Below are 17207 nucleotides of genomic sequence, written 5' to 3'. Positions count from 1 at the left end.
AAGTTGAAGACAAGACAATTAAATTATGCTATTGATTTATTTGAAAATGTATTTCAAGTTAATGGACCTAAAAAGCATAGTAGAATAATCAGAAGCAATACAATTTACGTAAAAGTTAAGCTTTTTCTAAACAAACATGGATATAATGGATAAAGCAATAAGTCTTTAATAGCTATATTTTATCGTCTGCAAGATAATATGATAAGGAATGTGTGAGTCAAACACCTGTTGGGTTCAGTTTTTTTATTGACTAAGTAAGTCAAAAAGTTGTTAACAATTATATAATTAAGTAAATTATTAATCCGTCTCCAACTATTATTAATTTTGGTTCTTTTTTATTTCAAATTTGATAAACATACTAGTCATATTATCAAAGTACGGTTTGTAGAAATCATTTAGGTGTACAAAAATTGTACAAATATTATCTAATATTTCAAGATATGTTACCAAATTTACGTGAAAATCAATATGTATACAAATATTGAATTAAAAATTTTAAACGTTTCCTTCATATGTTATAAACCTATTTTGTAGCTATTATGAAAATGATGATTCTTGATTTTTGCTGATGATTCTGATACAAAAATTGGAAAAATAACAGAAGATATTTTTATCGCCATATTTATGCAAAACGTAAAATAAACGGACGACATTTTAAAGATACAAGTTGATTTAATTGTGGGTTATAAAAAAGTTTACTTAGGAATTTCTGGTAACTCTTTACCATCGATTCCCATATACGGACAAAATAGCATATGTAATTAAAGAACATTTCACATTCTTAGTTAATTAGTCATTATCATGTGAACGAAAGAGAATAAAATATGAATAATTGGAATAAAACAAAAAATCATCCAAAATCTTCCTTTAATCCATGTTATTAATATATCTGTTATCCTTGACCTTTCGTTTATTTTTGAATTTTTTTTACTGTTTTTATTTTCTTCAACAAATCATTATTCTTTTACCATACTACCCTAATAAAATTTAATAAGTTTAAGATTTATTTGTTTATTTATGACTTATCTGTGTCTTAAATAGATCAATGGAGCAAGTAAATAAACTAAAAAATCACAACTGAATTTTTCAAAACTTAAGTTTTCACTTATTCTGAGTAATGTATCCAATCACTTGTTGTTAAAAAAATTCTGTGATTTACGAAAATGAATCTTATTTTAAAGAGAGGTTTTATCAGCAGAATTAGAACAATTAGGATGATAACTCCAAGATGATGAAGTTGCCTTCAGACTAAATAATGCCGAGATGCAAGGATTGCATAACAAAATCCTATATACACACACATCTATATAATTTGATTTTATAGGAGCGAAAAAGTAGATGAATAAACGTTTTGGGTTTTTATTTTATTTTTCAACTGTATTTGCTATTTATTTAATTATCTATTTGTTCTTTTACTTCTCTATAAAAATTTCATCTTAAATTTCATCTGTGTTTTAGATATTTTGTGTAAAGTTCACATTATCCTACCTTTCGATGTAATCTGTTCACATAATGTTTGTATCTTATTTAAATGATTATACACATATGTACATGTATATAGTCCTCTATGGCTTATCTGTAAGTTTGAGGAATTATGACGCTAGAATTTTGGTTTTGATAGGTGAGCACAGCTCGGATAGTCTTTCGTTTAACAACAAAAATATATAAATAAATATAATATCTGTTTATGACTAGACATTCTCGAGAACCAATTAGCTTGGTAAGCATAATTCTATCGGGTTAGCCCTTTAGTAGATCTCTGGATATCGCAGCTGACGATACTAGTTAGAATATACGAGTCACCATAAAATATTCTCTTCACATTAAGCTGTAGACGCGTTATAAGAATGACAGTCAATCCATTAGCGTAGATGGTGGATGGTAACATACTGCTAACTGGCTGCCAGCAGTCTGATAAGTAGTTTAACATTGCGAATGATGGTAGATAATCTTAGTAGTGTTTATGAATACAAACTCCCAGTGGCTTAGAGGTAAGGCTGAAACGGTGTAATGCTAGAAACCGGAGCTGATACTTGTGATAGGCAAAGCAAAAACAGTCCGTTGAGTAGTTTTGTGTTTAACAACAAACAAACCATTAATACAAAATACGACTATAATTAGTCAGTAATGGTTCATATAAGTCATCATTGGAATGATTATTTATAGAGGGCCCTGTTACAACACGCTCAGTTAATCTGATTAATCAACGAAATTGTGTCATTTGTGATATTTAGGTTTAATTTCATAATTATAAATATACAGTATAAAAATATTTTTTGTATTTGTAAAATTAAAAAAATCACGCACAACAATTAGAGTGAGTTTAATATTTTTGGAATAATGAATTATCTTCCGATCGCAGAAAGAACAGCTCACACAATGAGGAAGATAAACTGCCACCATCTGGTCGTTTAACATGATATTTATTCCTGGCGCTAAAAGATGATGGCTCTAATATTACTTTTAATAGCAGTGTATTATCTTCCGGTCACAGTAATAGCAACTCGCACATCGAGAAGGTAAACTACCACCACTTGGTCGCTTAACATAATGTTCTTTATTGGCGATAGAGGGCAATGCCTCTAACCAAAAATCACAGGAGAATGTGGTATCATAGCAAATAGAACTATTTTTATGAGCGTACCAACAAAAGCAAGCGTTGTAAGGAGGTTTTTCTTTGATGAGATACTCTGGAAGGAACACATCGTTATTTCCATTTGCTTTTGAACGACTATAAATGAAGCTATCACTCAATAACTTTCTTACCAACAGATTTCTCTGGTATTTATGTGATGTTGCTTCCAACAGACGCTGATCGTGTGTTAGGTTTTCACAATGAGCAGCTTGTGGTTCGGAAGACACAGTATTTGTGAATTTTCCTTCCTGATCCAGAGACATAACAACATAACATTTTCTACCTTTATTTGTTGGTTGTAGATCTACGTCACCACTTACCCTGTAGTCGCCACGAGCAGTTGACAAAAATGTCTGTCTGTTATCTCTCCTTGATATACCCTTTGAAAATCTCATGTAAATTTTTTTATTTGGGGGAGGGATTTGAGTTTTCATGAATAAAAGGCGAATACAAGAGCAGAACCGACGGTGGGAAATCCCATAAATTATAGGATTATACATAGTGGACATTTTAGCAAAAAGAGCAGGCATAGCAGATACCCAGGGAGTGATGTAACTTGAATTGCAAAACTGACCAATTGTAGCTATGGCTGCGTAGGGTGACCATGACAACAAGAATAACCCAATTATACAAAGGATCATTACTGCGGATTTCAAATCGCTTCTTTTTCTAGTCATAAATCTTGGACTCACTGTGCTTATACTTGCTTGCAACATTTCTCGCTCGTGCTGGAGCACTGTCTTCCATATTACAGAGTAACTTGTAGCGATTACAAACAGAGGTAAGATAAATCCAAGGATGAATAGAAAGAAGAAATATGCTCGGTTTGTAGGGGTGCGCGTTAAGTAATCAAATGAGCAACTTGTTAAAAATCCTTCAGGTACGTAGCTACCCCACCCCAAGAAAGGAGGCGTCACACAGACGAAACAGTACAACCAGATGAACGCAACAATCTTAGCCAGTTTTCTGTTGGTAATAAAGAAACTACAGTACCAGGGTTTAATCGCTATAACCAAGCAACGTTCCAGGGCGATGGCAGAAAGCGTAACTATGGAGACCAGTCCAAATAACCCACAGAGACTTCCATAAAATTCGCACCCTAGAAAAAAACAGTGAAGTGAACTTGAGTAAAAAACGTCATCTACGTGTTCTTAGAATAAATATGAAATTATACTAAGCATTCAGTAGAATTACTAAAACGTGAATAGAAACATCAAAGACTAAGGTTTCAACGGTTTCCTCTTGCTTTATAATTCGGATTCTCATTTTGATCAATCATCTAATTTAATTAAATATTGCCCCTAATTTATTTCTCTTGATTCTAGTGCTGTACTTCATTAGAATAATATTCACAATTTACTGAACATGCCTAATATTGATTAAGTCTTTATACACGAGAAACATTAAAATACACACGAAATAAATACGTTTGCTGTCGCTTTCGTATTCTGTAATGTAAATATTTCACAAACTAAAGTGAGTGAAAATACAGTACTGACAGAATAATTTACATGCCCTAACATTTTAAACAAACAATTTTGCGGAAATACCTAATATACGTTTTAACAGGCGTTTCAACGTTTTGGATCTTCTTTCATTAGATACGACATAACTGTTAATTTTGGAAACCTGATGCAAGATTTTCTGGTCATGCATACTTGACTCATTGGAGATTTCAAGCTCAAAAACAACTGGGATACTAGCAGTTCAATTACCTTAGTTAAAGAAATATATTTTCAACTATTGAATATGGAATTTATTGATATGTATACCCCTTTCAAAGAAGAAAACTATAAACTAGTGGAGGGAAATCTTCGTTTATCCCCATTAAAAAAACAAACTCTTAGATTATTTCGTGTAGAGTCTAATTGTACATTAATATCTTGAATATTGCTGTATTACTTTTGAAAAGAGAGAAACATATCACTGAAAAAAAAATTTTACCATTTATCATAACGGTAAATCCACGGGTTTGAGTGTAAAAACTAGTTTTTAACAGAAAACTCTCTTAATTCAGTGGCATATCAAAATATCTAAGCAATTAACAGTAAAGAGAAGTTGAAATACCTCATTAAAATTTAAGAAACCTATGTGAATATGATGAAATAGAAGGATATGGCACTGTAAATTTAATTGGTCATTTTAAGGTATTTAAGAATTATTTTAGTCTATGTGTCTTTATTTTATTGTTTTTATTTTGTAATACAAAAATTGAATGTAACTTTATGTACCTTTGAAGTCTTTTATTTAATTTTTTTGAGTCACAAAGGTCGCTTTATGTAATTTTTTGAGTCACAAAGGTCACTTTATTTTATTTGTTTTGGAGTCACAAAAGTCACTTTATTTTATTTTATTTTCCACAATACCAATAAAATGTAAACCATTTTGTTTCTGTTGATCCCATTGACCTTATATTGGTGTAAAAAAAATCAATTTTTTCTGTATATTTCAATGACGTTAACTTGAATGTTAATTCTGGTCTTGACTTTTGATCAAGTCCTCCTTCGTGTAACTGCAATTGTTTATGAATGATGCATATAAACATGCAAACTAATGAGTACATCCGGTGAAACAGCAGGAGAGGTGCTGAGAAAAACTAGTTAAAGGCACATTGTATCTGGAAAGGAATGAATTACCTTTGTAGCAAAACCGAGACAACTCAGACTAATAAAAACTAGTTGTTGTTTTGTTTTTTTAGCTAGAGACCGATTGATTGTTTTATCGTTCTTTATAAGAAAGAAATAAAATTAGAATTAGAATAAGAACAGTATTGGTGAAATTACCTAATAAGAAACTTGTCACATATAGAGAAACAACATCAAAATTATTTCGCTTGGAAAATGGGAATACAACGTAAATTGGTTCTTTTAAATGAGTCGTGTAAGACACGGGATATTGATTTTGTTTGGTTTCTTTTGACTTTTGCGCAAAGCTACACGAGGGCTATCTGCGCTAGCCATCCCTTATTTAGCAGGGAAATACAACTAGTCATCACCACCCACCGCCAACTCTTGGGTTACTTTTTACCAACGAATAGTGGGATAGATCTTAATATAGGGCTGAAAGGGTGAGCATGTTTGGTGTGACGGGGATTCGAACCCGCGATCCTCAGATTAGGAGTCGAGTGTCTTACCACCTGGCCATTCTGGGCCAAGATACCATAGAAACGGGTAGAATGTCGACAGATGACGAGCACTTTCATTTTCTTTAAAACACTCGTTTTTTGTACCTTATTTACGATGGTACATTTTGTAGAACATAAAATATTGAACTGAAATGCGGTCGAGCTGTTTTAAAGCGAAACATAAGGTCTAATATTAAACGAAATTTTATGGAACTAGTATAATTGTTTTTTTTTTATTTCGCGCAAAACTACTCGAGGGCTATCTGCGCTAGCCGTCCCTAATTTAGCAGTGTAAGACTAGAGGGAAGGCAGCTAGTCATCACTCATCGTCAACTCTTGGGCTACTTTTTTATCAACGAATGTGGGATTGACCGTCACATTATAACTTCTCCTCGGCTGAAAGGGCGAGCATGTTTGGTGTGACGGAGATTCGAACCCGTGACCTTCAGATTACGAGTCGAATGCCTTAATCACCTGGCCATGCCGGGCAACTAGTATAATAATAAACAACCTAACCTATCGCAGTCCTTATAAATTTCGTTTTGAATTCTAATTTAAACGACTTTATAACACATAAAACAAAACAAAACTTTTCAAGCTACAAAATCTACAATCTTATGAAGTCCTACTCACGACACACTCTGTGCATAATTACACATTAGAAAATCCACTAAAGCATATAGTGGACAGACTCATGCAGTCCTTCACATAATACAATCACATAATTATGTGTTACACAGTTTAGTACACCGTATTATAACGTCAAACGTTATAATACGTTTCATCCCGCAATACGTACTGCAATAGTCATAAAAATGTTAACTACAAGATAACCTTATCTTTTAAAATAAATTCTTCTTTTATCACAAAGGGCATGACATAGAAAGTCAATACAGAAACCATTGAAATATTTGATTAGAATTAAAAAAAAAACCTTAAATATGAAAGTGAAAAAAGGGATGTTCTGCAAGTAGAGAAAAGCTAACTTACCTATCTTACCAAACTGCCAGCTCTTTCTAAACGAAGAGTAGCTCGCCATGAAATGTAGAAAAGACATCATTAAGTCGCTAACAGCAAGGTTGACAATTAATTTGTTGGCCGGTGTTCTGAGTCGACGATACCTATGGGTTAAAAAATGTACTAACTCAGCAAAAACTTTCCCCGCCAGGTGAAATGAAAACTGTTTGTTTTTGAATTTCGCACAAAGCTACTCGAGGGCTATCTGTGCTAGCCGTCCCTAATTTAGCAGTGTAAGACTAGAGGGAATGCAGCTAGTCACCACCACCCACCGCCAACCCTTGGGCTACTCTTTTACCAACGGATAGTGGGATTGACTGTCACATTATAACGCCCCCACGGCTGATAGGGCGAGCATGTTTGGCGTCACGGGGATGCGAACCCGCGACCTTCAGATTACGAGTCGCACGCCTTAACACGCTTGGCCATGCCGGGCCTTATGGGAAGTGATCTTACACTTGAATTTATAAAAACATTTGACAGATTCTTTGATTTGTTCAACTCCAGAAATCTGTTGATTGAAAATTAAAACAGTCCAATGAAAATTTACATTAAGTCATTTTAGAAAGCTTTTATAGTAAAAACATAAAACTAGATTTTTCATATAATAGAATCAGAAGGCAAAGAATGTACGCAACTTGGTGAAGCCAGAAACGATCACATGACAGTTTGTTGTGGTTCTGTAGATGTGTTAGACGTGTGTGTTACGCAGCTATGATATGGAAGAGTGACTCCATTCAGGACGATTATGGTTACGAAGACGCATCAAATTGCATACTACTTTGTGTCTGTGATGAAACACTTGTAGAATACATGACTGGTTATGTAGTCAAACTGGTACAATAAAAAATGTATTGTACAGATTATTTGCAGACCTTGAAAAACACAAATCGCGCGAACTTGTCAAATTTATAACAAGTAAAAACAGCGGTGGTTTGGTGCAAGTATCAGCAAGTGTAATAAAAATGTATCATTACACTATAGACTGTTTTGTGAGACTCTGAAGTCAGAAATTGTGAACTACATTAAGTTAGTAAAATGAGCCTCGGAATACAAATTGGTGTTGTGAAGGAAGCAGGCTTTCAACGTGATGTTCACTCTTTGTATGGACACATGTTTCATCGTACACTAAACGGTAACCATATTTTTAGTTTGATAAAGTATTCAATTAAGTGTATACTCAAGATGGCTGGTATGGATATTAGGTTAACAAAATGAACCTGTAACTGACCTAAGAAAGTCGAAACGTTGTTCTTTACTTTATTGTAATTAAAGTGTTAATACCCCTACCAGCCATCTTGAAAACATGTCTTTAATTAAATATTCGTGAGATATAGAAATACGGATGCATCACCTTACTGAACATCAATTTGTAAAAGTTACAGATGAACAAACGAGGAAATACTTTTCTAAGTTATTTTTATTTCAATATCACTAGTTTAAAAATTATTTGGAATATAAAAAAATGTTTTTACCACAGTCAAAATTTATGGAGTGTTTTTTTTCAAATTTTATGACTTTCTTTTACATTTAATCTCACGAATTATAAGATAATTAGCATAACTTAGCCTAGTTCAGTATTTTTTTATCTTCTTCCTCTTTACGATAAATGGCACATATGTCCTTAGTTTAGAAATACATGTGTTTTATTAGCTTATTGTGTATATATGTATATGGTATTCAAAGTAACGCCGTGATTCTGTATTGATAAATAATCAACTACAGCACACACTAGTTCTGTGTTATTTCAATCTGATATATGCACTGCCCTCATACTGTACTTTTTAATTCACCATAAACTGTATAAGTTTATTACGAAGTTTGTTGCTTTATTATTTGTAACACAACAGACTACAATAAAATCAGTTTAGACCATCACAGTGTTGCCAATTATTGCTCTATTTATTTTTACAATGCGAATTCTATAAGCACACGTTTTGTAGCTTATTATATAGTCAGTTTCCCTTCCTAATTACAAAAAAAAGTCATATGTAACTAAATATAATTTACCAAATGACTTAACAAGAAATACTTTACAAAGAGTGAAATGATTACAAAGCGATCATCCGTCACTTGGATAGTCTTGTCATTTAAGCTGTCACATTTAATGATGTAGTCTGACTACCCTACGACTACAAATGCCATAACAGTGATGCTAGCCAATGCACAATCCAGTTCGGTTTAAAGATAACGAAGATGTATTCGGACCTTAACGTAGCGCTCAGAGACAAGAACGGAAGTATCAAAACGTAATTAATCGGTCACAAACTGTTAGTTTCTTGTGCCAATAAGATGGATATCTTTTCGGATGTATACATAAGACAGTAGAATATATATAATATGATATTTTAAATTTTAAATAAACCAATATTTATCACGTGTTTTGTGTATTATTCACACTGCTATTAATAACTTATATTCAATTATACTAATTTATTAAGCTTCTTCGTGACTGGAACTTATCTATTTTATTGTTTGTTTGTATTTTCCTAGGCCATTCACTTAACATGCCCCACTAAGGTGTCACAGAGGTAAGTCTCTGATTAACAACGCTAGAACCCATAGTTCGATACCTGTGATGAGAAGAGCACAGATAGCCCATTGTGTATCTTCGTGCTTAAACTACAAAAATGATTCCATATAATCATGGGGCACATTTATTTGTTACACATTTTTAATAATAGCCTGTTATGTGGGGAGTTGTGTATTTTAAGTCCCCCATACCTACATATTTTACAATTCGTATATTTACTCCAAGGTTAATTACATTTTCCTTATCGACATTTACAAACAGTATTTTTAACGTTACAAACGTAATAATTTGAAACAACTGTAACAATATTGTTATTTATTATATTAACACTTAACCACTGTGACATGAATACTGGCCCGGCATGGTCACGTGGGTTAAGGCGTTCGACTCGTAATTTGAGTGAGGGTCGCGCATTCCATTCCCCGTCGCACTAAACATGCTCGCCCCATTAACGTGTAGCTTTGCGCGAAAATAAAAAAAAAAAGATAAAATACTGTTATTCGTGGTCACTCCCTTGTACTCTAGGAGTTAACACGTTCAGATATTTTTGAATTGTTTGTTTGGAATTTCGCACAAAGCTACACGAGGGCCATCTACGCTGTTTGTTTGTTTTGAATTTCTCGCAAAGCTACTTGAGGGCTATCTGCGCTAGCCGTCCATAATTTAGCAGTGTAAGACCAGAGGAAAGGCAACTAGTCATCACCACCCACCGCCAACTCTTGGACTACTTTTTTACCAACGAATAGTGGGATTGACCGTCACATTGTAACGCCCTACGGATTAAAGGGTGATCATGTTTGATGTGATAGAGATTCGAACCCGTGTATCGAGAACCCTAACCACTTGACCATGCCGGCCGAGATATTTTTAATACCTTGCAAAAATCTGATATTCGCCATTACTTTGATACAGACTCCTACTGGCGGTTTACACTCAAGTTCGGTCCCCCAGTGGAACAGCAGTAAGTCTTCACATTTACAATGCTAAAATGAGAAATTCGATTCCCAACTGTAGATACATCAAATAGCCCGATGTGGCTTTGCTATAAAAATTTATATATATCGACCTTTGACCTGTAGAAAACGTTTTTTCTCCGAGACATTTGCAATGTGCATGCGGGTGTGGGGAGAGATGTTATTTTTTAAGTTCTAGAACTATCGTTGTACAGTAGGTAGATTGCACTGTCGAAACTATTGGTAAACATGTTAAAATTATTCGGACTATTTATACAGCAAAACGGCAGGCGATACGTTCTCACATGTCAAAATACCTAGCATTGGAAGGAAAAGCCATAACTGTCAAATGTTCCTCTATAAAACAAAATAAAAAAATTGTGTTACTTTGAAGACTTACTAAACAGCAACATTTCAGTAGGTAAACCGTTTATTCAAAATATATGGTTTTGATTCCATTGAAAAGAATTTTGCATCCGTCCCTCGACATTTGCAGCCCAGAGAAACTACATTTTCCATTATAACTCACTGGCACCTGTATATTTTATTGTGTCTCTCCATGTATATTTAGCTTGTATATGCTATTTGTTGTATATTTTATATTTCTTGCTAAATTAGTAACACCAAGCTCATCATAAAATGATAAATAAACTGATAAGTGAATCAGGATACCAAACACTTCTGGATATTCCAATTCTATACTAGATAAAAAATTTTCCTGTTGCGGTTAGAACTGCATTTTTTTAACTCAGCTTCTTGTTTATTTAATTTAACGGCGCCACAAAACTAGGAAACGTGCACACGAGATGCAGACAGTGCAAGCAAAAGAAGATGGTGTAATGTTTGTTGTTGTTGGGTTTCTTTCATTCCTTTAGAAAGGTACATCTAGAGTGTACCGAGATGATCATGCACAACCCACAATGCTACATTTCTATAAGGATGGTAAAGGATTCTTATGATGCAATAACGCAACAATCCATCATGTTTATTGCCTAAAAATTGATCAAAATGTAACAATGACTTCAGTCATGATTTCTTGGACAGGATTATATCTCAACTCGGTGAAATAAATTGTATTTTCAACCATAATTTTCTTCTGACCTCAGTGAATCAAACTGTAAGCTATGTTCCGTTAAACAATGGTTAAAACTGAACAAACTACCTGTTAATATTTTGTTGCGTCACTGCCACACTAGACTGAGACTATTGTGACAGCGACAAGTACAATCGCTCCGTTTAAAATTCATGGTTCTAGTTATGTTTCATATATTTGTAATAACGAAATTACTGATCGGAAATCAATATAAATGGAGATAAAAATGACATAACTTATATATATTTCGGTGAGACTTGCCCAAGATTAAAATCGGAAATGATACAAATCAGTAAAAGTACCAGAATCTCGTGTGACATTTACTTCAATAAACTCACGAAAATAGAGGGATGCCGTATGAATGTCTTATTTGCTACGCAGGTCTTCTAATACAGGCGACAAAAGTGTTGGAAGTCGGCAATAAGGAAGTAATAAAGGAGAAAAAGTCAAATACTTCAACAGCTTTTAATGATATCTGGAAATTAATGGCTGTTTATCCATTAACTGGATAGATGGCTGAAGGAACCGGAATCAGAGCATATTTATAAAGCTTTTGATGCCGCTCCAGTAGTCTCTTTGTGTCTTTGGTCTGTTTAAAAGTAGTAGGTTATGAGCCAAATATTCTAATTGGGGTTGTATTTCACATGCCATACAAAGAAGGTTTGAAATACATTCTAATCAAAGATAATGTCCTAGAAATTAAGAAACAACGTGTTGTATGTTTTATTCAGTAATTTAAAAATAGCCACATTTGTGATTAGTCTAACAATGGTTGCATAACTGAAGAGGTTTATAAAGGAGACACTCGTTGTTAATACAACTGAACAAAGGAAAACTACTCGGTTTGACTAACTGAGGGTAGAGAACGATACAGCCCACAGAAGACTTCAATAAGGTGACGTTTTCCATTACACCGAATCTCATCCTTTAATTCTTTATCATATGCAACATTACCAAAAATACATGAAAATGCCAAGACAAAGACGCACTACGTACTAGTGGTAGAAATGATAACCATCTCACTTGTTCTGGATATAATTCATTCGATGCTACGAAATATATTATTTGTTGTTGCTATAAGAAATAGGGAGATTAAGTTTTATACAGTATAAGCACTTTAATACTACTAAGTGAATTTTAGGATGCAGCAGAAACTTTACAGAATTCCGAGCTACTTTTTGAAGTTTAAGATCAAGATTCGATTGAATCAAATATGATGAAAGTGTCTTAGGAAATATATCTTGAGAGCTGCTAGAGTTGCAAGCAAAGATAAGACAACCGAATCGGTGGACGTTGCTGCCGACGCTTTTGAAAACGAATTAATAAAATCAAAGATGTCTTTCCACAAATCCTTCGAGATGATGTGCTTGCTGAACTTTATAAAATTTACCTTGCTTATTGTGGATGTCCAGACCCTGAAACATATCGTGCAAAAATAACATCAACAAAAAAACACTCAACATTAAAAAAAAAAGTACTTTGAAGACCAACTTTTGTTTTACAAGATGTCTATTGTGAACTAATCAGAGCTTGTATAACATTGTCAACATAAAGACAACAACAATAAACTATCTCATATAAAACGAAAGGTCAAGGAAGAGGCTATTGAAACAGATATTACAATCTTTGATGAAGATTCATTCGGGTGAAAGTTTATCATTCTTTAGAGTAGAAAGCACGTTAACAAAGCAAACTACCGAAATCTGTTTCGAAATCTTCTCTAAAGACAAGGACACAACTTGACGGACCGTGTGGATATGGACAGAGAAGATCAGGAAATTTTCTAAAATTAGAACTCACGTGTCAAGAGTCAGCACCAAGGGAAAGAACAGAACAAATACTGTGAACCAAAGTATGCGTCTTGATTGTACGGATGTGTAAAGGCGGGACCGAATTGTACTCTTGCTCGTTCATGTGAAGGCTGTGTTGACAGTTATAAAAAACATAAATGACTTCAGAGAAGAATTTGGTAAGGATTTATTTAACAATGATACTGAATAGAAACTTGTTACTATTTTACACAATGTATATGAGGGTACGTACAGGTGTTTCTGCAAATTGTTAGTTCAGTGTGTTTATAGGATATAAATCCCGATATATATATATATATATATACTTGAATTAGCACTGAAATGCAGTTCGTCCAAATTGTGCTACGCGTTAATATGATAAACAATAATGTTTGTTAAAACTCAAATTATTCGACGTTTTCGTAAACATAAAGTAGGGAAATGACCAACTCTTAGTGGTACATAAACGTTTTGCGTTATTTCAGTGCAAACAATATTGCGTTGTTTTGGGTTCATAATGTCAATAGTTAATTAATTTTTAGACTTATTTTAAGAATATATTAAATCAGCTAAGTGACAACATGAACCACCAAAAGACTTACGAACATAATTTAGTGCTTCCTTTTGCATTTCCTTATTTGTTAGAAGAAAAATATTACTTATATTAAAATTCGTTTTCCTCCATTTTTACACTTTTCCTTTCTTGTATATGTAGTTTTCTTTAATGTATTATAGTAAGCATATTTAATAATCACATTATTTAATTTGGACTTCATATTGGCGACGTTTTATCAGATATAACATTCTATAAATGACAGATAAAAGGCCCTATAAAATTATTTAAAATCATATTTTGAAATAATGAAAAACACGTCAAAGTTTCTCAATCATTGTTTTTAGAGAATTGAGGTCATGTTAAAAAAATGCACCACTCAGTCAGCAATACAATATCCATTTCATCATAAGATATTTTATGATGATTAGATAAATCTTAGACACTTTTTCGTGAAGTAATTCTAGTGAACCGTATAAGGTTATTTTGTGCTGCTGCTTTTAACAATAATAAACTACACGTTTGACTTAAGGGAAGGTATGGAAGGAAATAAATGTTCGTTGTGTTTTTTACTGAAAACTTTTGTTTGTATCAACTGAATGCTCAACAGCCTTAAATGAGTCATTAATATGAATCTACTAGTAATTATAGCTTTCTATCTGATAATTGTGCAAGTTATAAAATTTTTAAAATATAAAGTATTGTTGATGTATTTGTTTTTTATGCATAACATTTAAGATACAGATTTTTTAATCATTGTTTTTGAAGAATTGCAATCGTCTTGAGAAAAAGTGGCTATTTCAGAATCTGTAATACAAAATCAATTTTGCCCTAAGATATAGAATTACCTATAAAATGAAGTATTCAAACCTTCTCTATATGGTACGTGAAACAGATTTCAGTTTTAAGTGCCTTCATGAAGAATCCGATAACCTGTAGCAGATGTCCACGTACAGTGGAAGACATCTTGAAATTTCATGAGTGAGGCCTAAGATTGAACTCGTTATGCTTCGCTGAAGTTTTTAAAACTTAAATTAGAGCAACTGACAACAGCACCTGGTCAGGACTTTCGGGTTGAACACAACTGAAGAATTAGTTTCAATGGCAGAAAAGGATCTGGAACATCATTTGTACAAAATAAATTTGACTTCAGCACTTCGGCTGAATTTTTGTGCAAAAATAGCATCAGGTTGAGTTTTCGAAAGTCTTTCGTCTGAAAGTTGGTCCTTGTCTCTAGTTTTTACCAGTTTATCTCACACATGTGAATATTTTATACCCGTATTATATCGAATCGCAATTGGATAAAACCATTTCTTTACAATCACATTTGATGTATTAAAATTTATTTGAAGAATAACACCAATTTAAGTTATTTTGAAAATAAAACAAATAAATATCGGCTTGAGCATCATTGTTTGTTTTGAATTTCACGCAAAGCTACACGAGAGCTGTGGTGCGGAGTTTCTGAATGAAAGAAAATGTCAAAGGTGGTTTCAGATATTTCAGATCAGGTGACTACAGCTTAAGTGATGCACCACGTTCAGGTCGTCCTGTTGAGTTTAATGATGACTTGCTGCTGGCTGCACTTGAAGAAAATTGTGCTGTAACAGTTGAAAAACTAGCATAGAAGCTTAATTCAACCATTCAACAGTTCATCATCATCTGCAACAACTTGGAAAATGGGCCCTCAATGATTTGGCAGAACCCAACCTTAGAGCAAGAGTGGACATTTGCATTTCACTGCACTCTCACGAATGTAACTCACCTTTTTTTGATAGGTTAGTGACTGGAGATGAAAAGCGGATATTTTATAAAAATGTCAAGCGCTGGAGACAATGGCTCAGTGCTGGCAAACTGGCCAAAGCACAGCCCAAAATGGACTTCCACCCAAGGAAAGTCTTGTTAAGCGTTTGGTGGGATATTTTTGGTGTGATCTACTTTGAGTTGCTGCCACTCAATGTGACGATTACATCAGACATCTATTGTCAACAGTTAGAACGTTTGAATGTTGCAGTCAAAGAAAAGAGGCCTGATTTGATCAACCATAAAGGTGTTATGTTACATCAGGATAATGCACCGCCCCATACAGCAAGGTTCACATCTGTAAAGATTGAAGAGCTAGACTGGGAAAAACTTCTACATCATCCTTATTCTCCAGACCTTGTCCCATCTGAGTATCATCTATTCCGAAGTTTGATGAAATAACTTGGAACACATGAAAATGTCAAAACTACCCTCTCTACATTCTTTTCCTCCAAACCCCAAGAATTTTATAGAAGTGGCATTCATAAGTTTGTGAATCGTTGGCAGGAAGTAATTAATAATAATGGGACATACATTATTGATTAAATAACATTAAAAGTGTTTGAAATCCTTTCTCTTTTTCTGAACCTAAAATCGGACATTACTTAAGGAATGACCTGATATTTTATATGTTCAGTACGCCTTATAAAAATTACCATATTTGTTTATTCACAATGAAGAGCGCCGCTTAACAACATATTCCATTTCACTTTATTATTCATATCTGTTTACAGTATAGGACAAAAAAAGGAGAAACCTAGCAGTCATAATTAAATGTGTCATTTCTTTCACAGTTTATTTATTTTACTGTATTCTGCATTTTTCAGGCATTTGTCCTTCATAGTGTTGTTAATGTAATTTTCAGAAGGAAATCAGATATTTCGTTTAAGTTCTAAGCAGCAACATATTGGAATTTATAAAAAAAAATTTAAAAATAATTCACCTTAACAGCAACATAGAGAACTACTGTTCAGTTTGGATATTTTGAAATAATAAAGTAAAAAACATTCTGTGCCCATCGTCAATTAACTTGTTGTCTTGTTTTACGTCATAAAGTTGTTTTTGTGGTAAAGTAATAATTTTTCTTTCTGTGTGTGGCCCGACACGGCCAGGCCGTTAGGACGCTCGACTCGTAATATGGGGGTCGCGGGTTCGAATCCCCGTTACATCATACATGCTCTCACTTTCAACCCACTATTCGTTAGTAAAAGAGTAGCCCAAGAATTGGCGGTGAGTGTTGCTGACTAGCTGCCTTCCTGCTTGTATTCCACTGCTAAATTAGGGATGGCTAGCCGAGAAAGCCCTCGTGTAGCTTTGCACAAAGTTAAATAACAAACAAACTCTCCATGTGAATATCTGACTCCTTGTCTATAAGAGTTCTGTGTGGTTTATGTGAATCAGTGACGTAACCATAACATATATATATATATAAACTTACTGCTTTCATAAGATATACAAATCTTACACATCAACGTTAAAAAAGATCTCAATGCTCGACCGCCTACTTTTAATGTTAATAACATTGTGTGTATGTGTGTTTTCTTATAGCAAAGCCACATCGGGCTATCTGCTGAGCCCACCGAGGGGAATCGAACCCCTGAGTGTAGCGTTGTAAATTCATAGACATACAGCTGTACTAGCGGGGAGCGTTTTACATCACTCGAACGTGAGAGAACCCGAACAAGACTCATGACACTAAGCCAGAA

General features: G+C 33.8%; 1 protein-coding gene across 1 annotated transcript in view; it reads right to left on the bottom strand.

Moving 5' to 3' along the window:
* Nucleotides 1-1045: 1045 nt before the first annotated feature.
* LOC143257684 (rhodopsin-like) overlaps nt 1046-17207 on the bottom strand; it is a 40553-nt gene continuing 24391 nt past the window's right edge. Inside the window, exons 2-3 of the mRNA XM_076516727.1 lie at nt 6750-6899; nt 1046-3734 (exon numbers count right to left, since the gene is read on the bottom strand). Of these exons, the coding sequence (XP_076372842.1) occupies nt 2464-3734; nt 6750-6899 (1421 nt within the window). The 3' untranslated portion in view covers nt 1046-2463. The remainder of the gene's footprint in view (nt 3735-6749; nt 6900-17207) is intronic.

Source organism: Tachypleus tridentatus, chromosome 7 (assembly GCF_004210375.1).
Source record: "Tachypleus tridentatus isolate NWPU-2018 chromosome 7, ASM421037v1, whole genome shotgun sequence".
Lineage (NCBI taxonomy): Eukaryota > Metazoa > Arthropoda > Merostomata > Xiphosura > Limulidae > Tachypleus > Tachypleus tridentatus.
This window is presented reverse-complemented; position numbering and strand designations above follow the sequence as displayed.